A 15,159-nucleotide genomic window follows, 5' to 3' on the forward strand; every position below is an offset into this window, starting at 1 on the left:
AAAGTCAGTAATTTAAAGTTATAAAACAGTAACAGCGTTTTGGGGGGAAAGACACAGACTTTAAAAATGTATATTTTGAAATAAAAACAGATGAAACTGGGGGAAAAGACCCACAAATTGTGGAAAGAATCTAGCTTAAATAATATTTTATTATGAAGAATGAATAATTTAAAAAAAAAACGGTGGTATTATTATTATTATTATTATTATTATTATTATTATTATTATTACTATTATTATTATTGTTTTATCCTATTCAATTATTCATTCATTCATTCATTTATAATTTAACTGTGATTTTTCAGTCGAACAGTAGTCATTTGACTATGAGACACTTTTATTGTGAAAAATATAACACCGGAAGTGTTATCTTTGTTGTGGCTGACGGAATACCGGCTATATCATCTCGGCGGTAGTTGCGCCGCGTTGCACGTTGCTAGATAGTTGCAATGTTGTAGCTATTAGCACGACAGCCATTCCTTCGCTGGGAGGGAGACCCCACGTTTAGTTCGACCAACCTTCCGACTAATTCTCACTCTTTATAGCCCAACCAGTGGCCAACTGCTGGCCAACGGAAATAAATCATCAAAGTAACGTTACTAGCTAGCTAACTTGTTTTGTCATTCTCTTAGCCCGCTAGCCTACCCCATTAGCTACCTAGCTAGCTGCCCGCTAGCGTTGAACCGTCTCCTCCCTCAGTGCGAACAGTCTCCTGCCCGGCTGGAGGACCATGGCGATGAGACAGACTCCGCTCACCTGCTCCGGTCACACCCGGCCTGTGGTGGACCTGGCCTTCAGTGGAATCACTCCCTATGGCTACTTCCTCATCAGCGCCTGCAAGGGTGAGACTAACAGACAGCCTTCAGATAAGTTTTATTTAAGGGGTCGTAAAAGGTCCTAACGTTAAACGCCAGACACTGGAAGTGGTTCCAAGACATAACTTAGTTTAATACAACATGATGGCAACTTCACTCTCCATTATGGGGCATACAGTCAGAAATCAATCACTGTCACACGTCACGCTTTTGTAGGGCTGAGTGACGTGGAGAAACGCAAATGTCACGATTTATTGTAATGAAGCTTTTAAAATCATGAAAAGACAATTTTTATGATATTACGATATCCAGAATCTAAAACATTTTTTAGTGTCTATTAGCGTGTTAATGGTATGAGATTTTCAGGTACAATAACTGTCTCGGAAACCATCGCCATGGCAACGTATCATGGTATTACAAAATTATTATTATCAGTCCAAATCACTCAAAGGAATGAAGATGATAGGGTTGTTATTGGTTGGATAACGATTTTTTATTATAATTGAAACCATTTTCTAATTAAGTGCTAAGAAGTCTCCCATTTGAAAATAAGTTAAATAAAGGTGAGATTCTCCGTCTAGTTGCCTTACATTCAATATCATAGATGTGCACAGTATGTTAACTGTCAACTTTCATATCTTGGTATACCTTGAAACCGGTATATTGCTGCAACCGCACTAGTCTCAAATGTTACCGATATAATACCGATGTATTGCCCAGTTGTAATGGAGGAAATCAAGTACCACTATATTTTTGACCAAATATCTTGATATTGATATTGCAGCGATATTGTAGGGTTGACTGTTGGTGCTTTCACAAAATATTTACACAATGAGATTTTCACAAATAACCACCAGTAATGTGGAGTCAATGACCAAGTGAGTAAAGACTAGTGTTGTCATGATACCAAAATCTTTGTTTCGGTACCAATACCAATATGAATTTCGATACTTTTCGATACTCTTCGGTACTTTTCCTAAGGAAAAGTCCTTTTGGATACAAACCTTTAGAACAATAAATAGTAGGGGTGTAACGGTACCAAAAAAATCATGGTTCGGTAAGTACCTCGGTACGGACGTCACGGTTTGGTAACTCAAATGTTCCACCAAGTTTGTGTTGTCTCGTGTTGTCTCCCTTTGCGAGGCAGACTTTCTCTTGTCTTTTTTCACGTGCGCCAGCTGCGAATGTTGATACAGGTGTTGTCATACACACCACTTGTGCAATCTGTGCTCCAATAGGAACAAGAAAGGCGTTTGTGTGCATAAATGAGTAAAATAAATTAACTAAATTAATGAATTGAATCAATTTCAAAGTACCGGTATTTTCCAAATGCAGTATAGTACCGTTTGGAATACTCTAGTACCGCGGTACTATTTTAGTACCAGTATACCGTGCAACACTAGTAAAGACAAATACTGGAGCAGCTAGAGCAGTCTGGTAAGTAAAGTAAATTACATCTCTTTATTGAAATGCAGCCTTTAACACCGGGAAAAGAAAACACTTTTATTAGTAAAAGTACCCCCATACTTTTTTGATATCCAAGATTTTATCTAGTCGCTTATCAGGATATGGACATAATATTGATGTACTGCCCAGACCTAGTGTTAACCTATATGAGAGAGTGAATGTGGTTTGATTAACCAGAATGACCAGTCATTCAGGAGACATATGACCCACAATGAATGACCACCCCACCCAAAGACACAGGTATCTTCTTCAAAAATATACATATCATTACAATTCTCCGATCTTCGGAAAGTTAACAAATAAGGTCATCCACTATTTTTCCCAAAATCTTAATCTGCAAAAAACATGGAAACTTTCAACAATTTTATAGGCACTTCTTTACATCTAAAGTTTTCCTGTTGTGCCCACTATCAGTTGACTTAAGTTTTCCCATTTGTTTACCGTCACATGACTGAAAAACCGAACATCTTAATGAAATAATATAATCAGAAAGCCCAAGTTAGAAAAAAACGTGTAATCCAAAGTCATATGGAACTGTGGGATCTTTGCTTTGTATTTTGACGCCACTGGTCAGGGGCTGATGATGCCATATCTCGGAATCCATCTGCTATCAGTTTGACATGATGTGAATTCCTTGTTTTCTAGGGTAAGCTCGACCTGCCTTACTCCGCCGCTGATTAGCTTACCCTGATTTTCTACCAAAACCTAACCAGTCTCACTCCTCATGCCTAAGCCGAACCAGCCTCGACAAATCATTTCTGGAAAGAGACATTGCTGTTGAGTGTTTCAGATATTTTTTTGTTTGTTTGTTTTTTTTGTGCTTTGAGCACCATAAGCTGAGTGCCTTCTAGTTCCATTATACTGGAGAGAGGGCAGACATCTCTACTAGGGCTGTCAAAATTGCTCAAAAATGACGTTCGAATATTCCTTCTAAAAATAACTCATAGGTTCAATTTTTTTTTTTCACATTATGTCCACAAGAGGGCAAACAAATACAAGGAAACATACCTGTATATGTATTAATACAAGGAAACATAACTACTTGTAGGTATTTTTATTTCAACGTAAACGTCTTTGAAAACATTTACATACCTTCACATTAAAACACATAAAACAATTATCTATAACATTATGTTACAAACGACCTAATCTCTACAGCTGATAACTCCAACCTTCAACAACTCATACCAAAACAGTCTAGACTGATAAATAGCACTACAAGGTGGAGTAAAATATGTATTTGGTTTTGGGGTGAACTGTTCCTGTTGCTGACCCACCCACTATATCTTAACAGGTTTGTTCCGCTCTTACTTAAACCCCTAATTTAAAATTTGTTCTCAGAAGTGTTTGGCTTCCTTGAAGTCACCATTACAGTGCTAAATCACATGTTACAGTATCAAAGTGAGCCAGTCTGTGGCTTGTTAACAGACACCTGTTGACTGCACTACCTACAAGTTTTTCCACAGCTGTCATGTGCTGGTACATCATCCTAAGATGCATAGTAAATCTTTGTATACTCTCTGCTTTCCTTTTATCAGATGGCAAGCCCATGTTGCGCCAGGGAGACACAGGGGACTGGATAGGAACGTTTCTGGGTCACAAAGGCGCTGTCTGGGGAGCCACTCTGAACACAGACGCCACCAAGGCAGCCACCGCCGCAGCTGACTTCACAGCGTGAGTAGGGAGTCCTGTTCGGTATGAGGCCTACAGACACCGGCGTAGCTGTGTGTCAGGGAACAAGATGTCTAAAATAATCTTGTCATCTCTGAAACATCTCTCTCTTACTGTTTATCCATTCATGTAATGAGAGATTTTTTGAGCTGTAAGGATAAGAGTTACTCTAAAGCCTTGGTTTAAATGTGAAGTGGTCAACAATCTGTTTACCCAAACCCCTCCAGAAACTGTAGTTTGAAGGATATTTGATGATGCTGTGGTCCTTCTAGTCATGCAGATTATACATAAGTGTATTTGAACAATTGATATTTATACTGTAGATTGCAGCAAAGCAATAAAGCTGAGTTTTACAAAAGGAAGCATGTGTCCTGAGTCTCCAGGGGGCCGTATCACAGAGCTAGATTAGTGGGTTAGCCAACTCTTCTTGGGTTTGACTTTTTAGCATCACAGTTGGTTCACTTTTAATTAGAGTGTATCACCATGGTAACCTGTGCTGTACAGATGCTCTGGAGGAGATTAACTTCAGAGCATCAAAACACTTAAACAGCCCTTGTAGTGACAAATCAGCTCCTTGGGAAAGTGGAGTGATCTTTTCTGTAAAATCCTGACATGGATAACCCGATACCCTCCTATCTCTGTTTTATTTATCTGTATCTTCTTTAGTTGTGTTTTTAAATCACTGAACCAGTCCTGCTTTCAAAACCATTATCTGCAATATTAATACTGAAGCTCCATGAACTGTTATCAATGAAAAGATGTCCTCTGTGCTTTTCAGAAAGGTGTGGGATGCAGTGAGTGGAGACGAAGTCCTAACACTGGCACACAAACACATCGTCAAGACTGTCACCTTTACTCAGGTCAGTGTAACATCACTCAAGATAATATGTTAATCAATCTGATAATTTTTGAACATATCCTGTATGATTATGGTGTATCACTTCTTACTATGCTCTGCCTCTCCTCTCAGGACAGCAACTACCTGCTGACTGGAGGAAATGACAAGCTGCTGCGCATCTATGATCTCAGCAACCCTGAAGCAGGTAAGCACACATGCCTCACTTTTGGAGGTCTTCATCATTTGCTGTTTATTTTGCTCTGGTTGGTGCAACACTGCTCTGTAATATTTTCTGACAGTTATCACATTGAGAATATCTCGTACCGTTTGAACCCTGCCCCCTACAGGAGACAGATCTCATTTAAAAGATGCAAAGTTATGCCAGTCGAACCCTGACATTTGTGTTTAATTTTCTATCTTCTAATGTAGCTGATGATTGCCTTTCTGTGTCCTCTAGCCCCTCAGGAGATTGCAGGTCACACCTCAGCCATAAAAAAAGCCTTGTGGTGTAACAACGACAAGCTGATCCTCTCTGCTGCCGATGACAAAACCATACGGTCAGTGAAGTAGCTTCTCATATGGGCTGAATGATTCATCAAATTCAAACCTTTGTATGCTGATGTAAAAGAAATGTTCAGATTGCAAAAGCTGGGATTTTTTTTACATGGTGTCTGAAGGTCCTTAAAATGTCTTAAATTGAGGTTTATTATTATTATTAGGCCTTAAACATCATTAAATAGTGAATTTCTGAGGTCTTAATTGCCACAAACATTTTACCTAATTTCATTTATACATTGTTCAATTTTTTTGTCAAAATAAGTTGAGCTCTTCTGCATGAAAGTTGGCATTTCTGATGTTCCAAATCTTTAAATCTACGGCTGAATCTAATACTGTCTGTTTACTTTATACTTTATACCTGTTGGCAAAATTAGATCAAACTAACTCACTCTAATAACCATATTCCTGCATAAAACCTACCTCTGCATGGTACTTCATACATACCATGTACTTAACATATCAGTCTTAATTTTGGTAAAAAAATATCTTGAAAAGGTCTTAAAAAGCATTAGATTTAAGTTTCTGATACCTGTAGACACCTTGTTTTAATGCTACATAATCTACCAGGCCAGAGGGTTGGAAACAGGTGGCCCTTGCAAAATGCCACGCACAAGCTTGGATGCCCATAGTACTGCTGTGTGAAAATGACAAGTGGCTGCATTTAAGTACAACCCATGGTAACATATTATGATGTTGTTAGAGTGGCGTAATATGTGTGTAGTGATTGTGTGACCGAGCATGAAAGTGGATGCGCTCAGAGAAGACAGGTGTTGGTGATCTGAGCAGAGAACAAATTGGCTGTAAAGTTGTCAAGTGTTATTAAATGTACAGTGCAGGTTTCTGTTTGTCCATAAATTAATGCTGCAGCTCCTCAAGACTAAGGAAAGCTTCTGTGTCTTGTCTCCCAGTTAATGGTAGGTTAATTAGAGTGGGTTAACCCTGAAGTGAGCATCAACATCTTGACCAGGGTCTAGAAGCTGGAGCAGGAGCGGTTTACAACGAAGTTTTGAGTTATCTAATTATATAATAGTGGTAGAGCTATAGACAGTGTACACTTCAGTTTGTGCAATCTGTTTTAGTACTGTTATTGAAGGTAGATCAGTAAGATTCATACATATTTTTCAATAACAATAACAGGCAGCACAGTAGTGCAGTGGTTAGCATTGTCGCCTCAGAGCATTAGGGTTCCTGGTTCTAAGCCCAGGGTGGGGTGTTCAAACCCAGGGTCGAGGAGCCCCTCGTGTGGTGTGTGCCACGGCCTCCTCCCACAGTCCAAAGACACTCAGGTTAGGTTAATTGGTGACTCGCTGTAGGTGTTGTCTGTCTCTGTGTGTTATGCCGCATTCGTTTGGCAATCCAGGCCGGTCATTACTTGTCGGATTTATATGACCATATGACACGTCTGATCTGAAAGCGTTTCATTGCAACAGTGGAAACAGAAATGCCATTGCAAAGTACTTGTATGATTTTTACAACACAAACGCTTAATTAAACAGCATATACGAGGACAAATTGAGGACAAATAACTTTGTTTACCATTCACAATGTGCGCAGCCATCTTCGTTGTGACGTCAATTCTACCGATTCGGTCTACCTGGACCTTGCCTGAGTTTGATGATGAGACCTCCGGTTAGAACGGGTGTTCTTTTGTACCTTTCCGGACCGGAAACCATATCAATCCCGGTTCCGGCTACCAATAGAATACAGCATTAGCCCCATGATAGTCTGGTGACCTGTCCAGGGTGTACCCCACTTCTCACCCAGTGTCAGCTGGGATAGGCTCCAACCTTTGTTTGAGTGTCAGTGCCCACATCTTCAAACCTCAACTCATCATCATGACTGTGTCTATACTCTGCTGCCACAGAGACAGTCATCTGTCTGACAAGTCACTTCTCTGCCAGCAAACTTTCCACAGACCTTTTTAATGTTAAAGCCTATATTTTTGTGTGTGTCTGTGTGTCCAGGCTGTGGGACAGGAGCTCCATGGAGGAGGTGAAGACGCTGTCATTTGACACATCAGTGAGCAGCATGGAGTATGTGGCTGATGGAGAGATTCTTGTGATCACATATGGAAAGACAATTGCTTTTTACAACGCTCTAAGGTACGCTCTACTCTCACCATACACATCTCAGAGACAAATAACATGTCCACACTGATGGGAATAGAATTAAATTTGACATGTCAAATGGGTTCTGTGCATAATATATTTTTGTGATTTATAAGAACATTCACAAGAACTTTTCAGTCAGCAAACAACTATTACAGCCAGGTAATGTGAGTTTAGCCAAGTGTGGCTGAATGAACAGAACGCAGATTTTACATGGGTAGTGTCTGGGCTGCTGAAAGTGACCACAGTTGTTCTTAATGACCAGCTATGTTTAAATAAACATTACCGCTGCATGGAAATACGGCTTGGGAGAATAAATGATTCGTATAAGGATCGCCATTCTTACTAATATTTACTGGAAAAAATATGCACAGCTGAACCGTGTGAGCACCTGGACAGTTCAGTGCACATACATAGAGTTATTTTGTAGTTCATCTTCAGAGAAAACAAGTGTTTGGAGACATTTTGGATGTAAGAATGTAATAATTTGCTTTGCAAGACGGGTTGAAGTATCAAGTGAATACCAGCCAACCACCACACAAACCCTGCTCTCATACAGTGTTTTGGATAATCATGGGTTTCAATCATACTCACGCTGTAACAGAGAGGCTGCTCTCCACTGCTGGAGACAGAATGTTTATCAACACAGCAGAGTGCCCAACTTTTCTTTTTCTTTTTTTTTACCCCCTTATTCCAGAACACAAAGACCACATAGACCCCTTTCCCTGCTAACACTCACTAACATTGTAATCAATCAATCAATCAATCAATCAATTTTATTTATAAGTCCAATATTACAAATCACAGATTGCCTCATAGGGCTTTACAGCATACGACATCCCTCTGTCCTTTGGACCCTCACAGCGAATGAGGAAAAACTCCCCAAAAAAACCTTTAACGGGGAAAGAAATGTCAGAAACCTCAGGAAGAGCAACTGAGGAGGGATCCCTCTTCCAGGACGGACAGACGTGCAATAGATGTCGTACAGAACAGATCAACATAATAAATTAACAGTAATCCATATGACACAATGAGAGAGAGAGAGACAGACAGAGAGACAGAGAGAGAGACATATGCAGGACAGACAGTAACGGTAATAGCTTACAACAACATTAATGAAAGTAATAATATTATAATTATAGTTCTGGTTACTGTGGTACAGTATGTTGAAAGTAAATATTAATATCTGATGGTATACATATATGACAATAGTCATATGTGTATAATAACAGTAGAAGTATGACTAATGACGGCAGCAGCAGCAGGAGGCATCTGGCAGGACCATGGCAGCAGCTCAACCACACACGTCACACCATCCAGGCACCGCTGTGATAGAAGTTAACCTGAGAGACAGTGGAGCACAAAGGCTCCGGAGAAGAGGCCGAGTTAGTGACATGCAGTAACAGGACATGAGAGAAAGAGAGAGAAAAGGTGCCCAGTGTATTATAGGGGGTCCTCCGGCAGACTAGGCCNGTACACGTGCTGCTGCATTCTGAATTAGCTGGAGAGTTTTTAAAGACTTACTAGAGCTACCTGATAATAGGGAGTTACAGTAATCCAGCCCAGAGGTAACAAAAGCGTGGACCAATTTTTCTGCATCTTTTCGGGTCAGGATAGGCCTAATTTTCGCAATATTACGTTATTTTTCAAGGGGAGAATTTTTACACATACTTCATTAACAAAATGGTGTGAAGTTTCAACAGTAACCCTTCCATTTTCATTCCTTTAAGGATCATTCACACTGATAATAATATAAATTCTGTAATACCATTGAAACAGCAATATTTTCTGAGAAGGTTATCATTCCATCGAAAATCTCATTAGGGACAGTTTTGTAATAGCTAAATTGCTATCCTAAGATAAGGTAGGGTTTGTTTGTTTTTTGTTTGTTTTGTTTTTCAATTCAGATTAAAAAAAAAAAAAAAAAAAATTTCTTGAAGAACAAAAATCCTAAATGTCATCTGAAACGGAGTAAGATATGATTTCAGACTTGAGAAGTTTCTTTAACTGCCAGTTTTGTTTTATATAACTAACTATTTGACCAATGACATAGGTCAATGTTGCAGCACACAGTAGGCTGTAATTAAAGCCTAAAATAGATTATTTATATAGTGGAGAATCATTTTCTAATCAAGACATGTAGCTTCTCCACAGTGAGAAGTCAGTATAACATTAGATTTTTTTATATGTATTCCAGCCTGGACCTGATCAAGACCGTAGAAGCCCCAGCTCCCATCAACTCAGCCTCCCTCCACCCAGAGAAGGACTTCTTTGTTGCCGGTGGAGAGGACTTCAAGCTCTACAAGTTTGACTACAGCACCAAGGAAGAGCTGGGTGAGCAGCAGAGATCAGATTTTCTCTGAATTGTTTTAGAGGCGTACTACTCCTGTTAGACTGTAAGATGAGGTAATGACTCCTGTGTGTAAGGTTGAATGTAGTTTATTGTCATTTATTTAAAAAACAGACTTATTCAGTACATAATTTACCAAAAAACACACTTAAGAATCTTACATGTTACATTTTAGACTGATCATGCAAAAACATAAAGTTTGTTTAAGGGATAAAACACAAAATATATAAAACTAAGGAAAACACATACCTAACTGTAAAGCAGTTTCCAGAAAGAGTCACGTGTTTGCTGCTTCCATCTAATGCTGTGTCTGTCCCTCCTGTCTGCAGAATCCTATAAGGGTCACTTTGGTCCAGTGCACTGTGTTCGCTTCAGTCCGGATGGTGAGCTGTACGCCAGCGGCTCTGAGGACGGCACGCTGCGACTGTGGCAGACGGCTGTGGGGAAAACCTACGGCCTGTGGAAGTGTGTCCTCCCTGGTAACTCTCCATGTTTGAGCACTTTATACAGTCTGATCTATGACAAGCAGTATGACACTGAGCACAACATCTTTACTTTTTAGCAAACAGTTTCCTCAAATGCTAAATGCTGAAGCCAGGGTGAAAGTGGCAGTAAATGTAGATCCTGTAATTGCCACAAAATGGTGGCTTCAAAAACACAACGGTTGTCCTCTGACATCCTCTTCTCTGGAAATACAAAGCCAGATGTTTCTCACAAGACGTGACGAGGATTTCAGTCTGTCATGGTGACAAGGAGATACTACAGTTGTACTCAAGAGAATTAGTATTTTTCTTCATAAAGTTGGGAGGCTTGACTTAAGCTGAAAAGACACCAGCACTGCCGCAGCACACACTGGACTTGTCATGCTGCAACTAGATAACAGACAACCACACAAAGTTATTACTGCTTTTGCCGAAAGATCTACACCTCCTCCACCTTTGCATTAGCTGAAAATCATGTGTGGGGAGCCACTAATTAAAGTTGATTTCTCACCTGAAGAGCCAATTTCCAGAGCTGTGAGCCGCCAGGCAATGTCTTTTTGGCCATTGTCTTTATAATGATGGGATTATGGGTCATTTAGCTGAATGAGACTCAGTGAGTCTCTCCTCATCCATGCTTTGTTACACACGAGACAGCAAAAGAAAGGCCCAAATTGAACCAGCAAAGATACCCTGACTTGCTACATCCTATTTTTTCATTATTTCCCATAATAGCATTTTATGCCTACTATACACTAGAAGACTTTGAAATTACTTGTAAAAGACTGACATCCTCTGACATCTAAAGACAATCTGAGTGTTTAGTCACACACTGTAAGATTTTGCAAAGACTGGGGATCTTGCCGGCTCACTATTTCCAAGACTGTGAGACGGTATTTTGACATTATTTCCCATTCTGGTCCTGGTGGAAAATATTAAGCCAAACTCCCTTCAAGAAATATGACATATAAACAGTGCCTTACATTTTTGTCGGAATGTCAAGACTAGTAATAGACTGACTTAGGACAGTTGTACTGAGTTTTATGACCACCTTTCACAAATTGATCAAGATCACAGGAGCGTGCACCAACTGAGGTAAAACTCGTGATTTTATTCCAACATATATTCCAATATTGTAACATAACATTGTCTGGGACAGTAGCCGTTTTTTACACAGAGATCAGGCGATAAGGCTACAATGAAGACCCTTTATTATGCCGGCTTTGCTATTTTATACAAAACTTAACAACGGTAGAATAATTTTGGATGTAAATGAGGCGTACTGTGTAACACAACAGCATTAGCCTCTAGTGTGACCAGGGCAAGAATTTCACGAGGGCCACGAGGGCCATGGCTCTCGTGCCCTCCCAATTTGGCCCTGTGCCCTTGAAAAAAATATCTGCCCTAAGGCCACAGTGGCCTTGATGCCCCGCCCACACTGTCCCAGGTGATTTTGCGGTTTTCTCCTCTGCCTCTTTCCTGTCAACACGGCTTTGACACCTGTGTCTATTGAGAAAAAAATAATGCGATGACATTCTGGAGTCATTGGGCAACATCAAATGAGACGATGCGTACATCACCAGTGGGGGGTTTGATTCAAGCCTGGCATGAACCACTCAGACGGGCTGTAACGACAGTTTGACACCAATCTATCACCGGCCAACCAGGAGACTTCATCAAACGCCCGGGCAGGGATCAGTACCGAGACCCGGTAGTAAACAACCTAAGGCAAGTTTAATCAATACCGTAATAATAGTAAGCTCCGCCATTATCAGCGTTACTTTTTAAAGTTTCGGTTTCATGTATCATCATTCTGCAGCCTCTCTCCTGCTCTCTGCATGTCACCCCTCACAGCGCGCGCACACACACAGACACAAAAATCAACAGCAGAGAGGCTGCGGTGCAGATGAAGGGAATATAACTTCAAGATTACTCTAGTTAACTACGCTACGCTTGTTACTGTGAGTAAGTGCGATAAAACCTCTGCCAGCCAAGCCAATACTTTATCAATACATGTGATCAGCATGTAGAATATTTCAATCTGCTCTGTCCACAGTCTCTCATTCACCGCTATTATGGTTTATGATCGCGGTGGATACAAGCACATTGCGCTTGCGGTGCTAACAGCAAAGTGTTAAAGACAAACTAAAATGAAAGCTGTCTGTATTTAGGCTAACACTTTATCTGAACATGTACTTGAGGCAGCTGACCTGTAGACAGTGAGTGTCCTCAGTAGAGGGGGGACAGAGCATTGATAGCTCTCTTTTAGTCTGTTTCTGCATCATGCTGAGGAGGGCCATGCCTGTGTGTATATATATGTATGCAAAAAAAGTGGATCAGTTGCTCGCTGCTAAAAATGTGACACATCGACATGATCTGGTTTTGAAATGTGGCCCAGTTGAAACACTAATTGAATAGCCCTGCTGTAGTTTGTTTGTTTGTTAGCTATCTAACAACACATCAAAAATAATTGTAAGTCAGTCTTGTTCAGTGAATCAGTTTATCATGTACACTCAAAAAATATTTAGGCCTAATATTTAAGATTGTTCGCTTATAAATACATGAATCTGGTTGTTCTATATTTAAAACACATTGGATTTATTAGTGCTATTAAACAAATCCCATTATTACTTATTATACTCATTATTATTACTTGAGCTTGTTTTATTTATTCATTTCACAGATAGTCATACATCCTTAGTCCTTAAATTCATTATGGACGTGGACTTAAAATCATTGTTTTATTTCATGGCCTTGCTGCCCTGGCTTTTGGCCTTTTTGCCCTCAAAAAATTGACAACTCGAAAGGCCAAGTGGCCTTGCCCCTAAAATGACGAAATTCCAGGCCTGAGTGTGACATATAACAGTGACGTCGGGCAGCGCTTTCTAAACAATAGCAAAAGCAGTCATTTACCATCGCTGTTGCATGGCTGCTGATCTTGTTCTTTGCTCAGAAGGTAAGGAGCTCCTGGACCTCATTGACTCCCCAATTTGCAGACATTTTTAGCCGCTGTTCTTCTTCTTTGAGTCAGCAACTAGCTGCTTTTTAAATCTCCAACAGTTGATCACACATGTCATCAAAATGTCCCAACCATTCCAACCATGCTCCCATCCTGCAGGCTGTCCGTATTACACAGATGTTGATTTGGTGCTGTTACTACTTCTGCTGCTGGCTTGAAGGCGAGCCAACTTTCCTTCTGTCCATTTTTTGATAGTAGTAGTTTTGTAAAGAAAGGCGAAGCAGAATTATGGAGGGATATTCCTACCTTGAACAGTCGGTGTATAAGGAGGTAGTGAAATTGCTGGAAAAGTCATTTGGTAAGGACGGCATTCGTTGGAATCTCCCAGCTTGCTTAATACCAGAGTCTTTCAATCTCCACGTCTCCAGGCTCTCTGTTATAAATTTGTAGAGTAGAACTCCTCATTATGAATGAACTCATGTAAGCTCAGTGCATTATTTAAAGCCAGTCTTATTCTGTGTGCCCACAAGAGGGCCCACATGATGTAAATTTTTCCAGCTGCTCATGTCTGAAGTCTGTATGCACCTCCATGCTCCTACATGTGCGGTGGAACATGTACACAGAAACCCATATAGCACTGTATATGCGTCTGCTTAATTGACATCTCTCAAGCTATTTCATTTAACCTTGTTTGTTGCCACATGTTTATGCTTCTGGATTTTCTGGTTCCAAAAAACTGAAGAAATTGTGAGCAGTAAGGCTTTAAAAGGTCGGCTCAGAAACCTCAGCCTAAAACATGTCATGGAAACTGTGATGGAATCCTGCCATCAGCAGCTATTTCAGGCTGCTTTGCTTGTTTTCTACATCAGTAGTTAAGTCAATTTTATTTTTATAGCTCATTATCACAAATCACAAATTTGCCTCAGGGCTTTGCAGCATGTGACACTTTCTGTTCTTTCCATCCTTTGCTTCAGAGAAGCAAAAAGTCCCCAGGTTTATAACCAAGTTATATTGTGACATATCCAAGTATCACTATGATTCTTCTTATTCTCCCTCTTTTTCTGTCTTTGATTACTCTTCAGAGGACCTGGGGGCAGAGAACTCTGAGCAGCTGTACACTGCGCCCCCTGAGATCAAAGCCTGAAGAGAAAGCAGCGCTGTTTGGAAATAGGATGAGAAGAGAGAAGGAAACGAGCGGAGGGGTGTTCCAGCGTTCTATCTGGCCCCAGCAAGGAGCAGAGTCCAGAGCATCTCCATCCATCAGGGGACTGATGTGGATATTATGACTGCCCTGTCTGTCATAGACTAACCCAGTGCACACTTACACAGACATGCACATACACACACATTCGCACACACACACTGATGTCATGCAGTCATATGGACAGTATGGGCTGCAGAGTAAAGCAGTAGAGCTGTGAGTATCAGCTCATCGCTGCCTGCTTTCTCTCTGATCAGCCTACATCTGTCTGCTTAAGTTATTTTAACTTCCCCCCCTAAAATCACATGATGCTACGATCAGTTTTGGTTTCAAAATTAAGATCATCAATGAGCTGGACCAACGCTTTTGTTTTCAGTTCATCGTTACGGGAATACTATCGCTAGTTGCACAGTTTGTGCTAAAGTTAAGGCGTTTTAATTTCTTCTGCTGTTGTACTGTTTAAGTATAAAAAAGTTTGGTGTCAAAATGAAAGAAAATATTGTTTTGTGACAAGGCGGAAAGGGAAGAAATGTCACTGGTCTTTTTTTCCATTTTGGTTTGTGTCTTCATTTGTGTCCAGTGATGAAATAAACAAACGCATTGCTGTTTTATTTGTAAGTAATGCACAAGGAGCAAACTGTGTTTAGTGTCTTATTCTTTTCTTTGGCTTCATCTGTGCCAAGTGAGGATTAATAAGGTCACAAGGTTATCTT

At 40.3% G+C, this 15,159-nt stretch overlaps 1 protein-coding gene across 2 annotated transcripts; it reads left to right on the plus strand.

The window, feature by feature from the left end:
• The first annotated feature begins 388 nt into the window (after positions 1-388).
• On the plus strand, positions 389-15,083 carry strap (serine/threonine kinase receptor associated protein). 2 transcript variants are annotated; one of them, XM_050035959.1, is made up of 9 exons: positions 389-842; positions 3,821-3,956; positions 4,732-4,813; positions 4,924-4,996; positions 5,249-5,348; positions 7,314-7,451; positions 9,655-9,791; positions 10,137-10,272; positions 14,328-15,083. In XM_050035959.1, exons 1-9 carry the CDS (start codon positions 731-733, stop codon positions 14,350-14,352), a joined length of 939 nt encoding a protein of 312 aa, XP_049891916.1. In that variant the 5' UTR covers positions 389-730; the 3' UTR covers positions 14,353-15,083. The 2 variants fall into 2 exon arrangements, with proteins under 2 accessions (XP_049891916.1, XP_049891915.1); XM_050035958.1 differs by having other exon boundaries at positions 391-842; positions 10,137-10,286.
• The last annotated feature ends 76 nt before the right edge of the window (positions 15,084-15,159 follow it).

This window comes from Epinephelus moara, chromosome 23, assembly GCF_006386435.1.
Source record: "Epinephelus moara isolate mb chromosome 23, YSFRI_EMoa_1.0, whole genome shotgun sequence".
Classification (NCBI taxonomy): domain Eukaryota; kingdom Metazoa; phylum Chordata; class Actinopteri; order Perciformes; family Serranidae; genus Epinephelus; species Epinephelus moara.

Coding starts and splice junctions, on each gene's coding strand:
- strap (XM_050035958.1), top strand. CDS start 731: ATGGCGATGAGACAGACTCCGCTCACCTGCTCCGGTCACACCCGGCCT. Junction 5,349..7,313: donor GCCGATGACAAAACCATACG/GTCAGTGAAGTA, acceptor CTGTGTGTCCAG/GCTGTGGGACAGGAGCTCCA. Junction 9,792..10,136: donor CAGCACCAAGGAAGAGCTGG/GTGAGCAGCAGA, acceptor TCCTGTCTGCAG/AATCCTATAAGGGTCACTTT.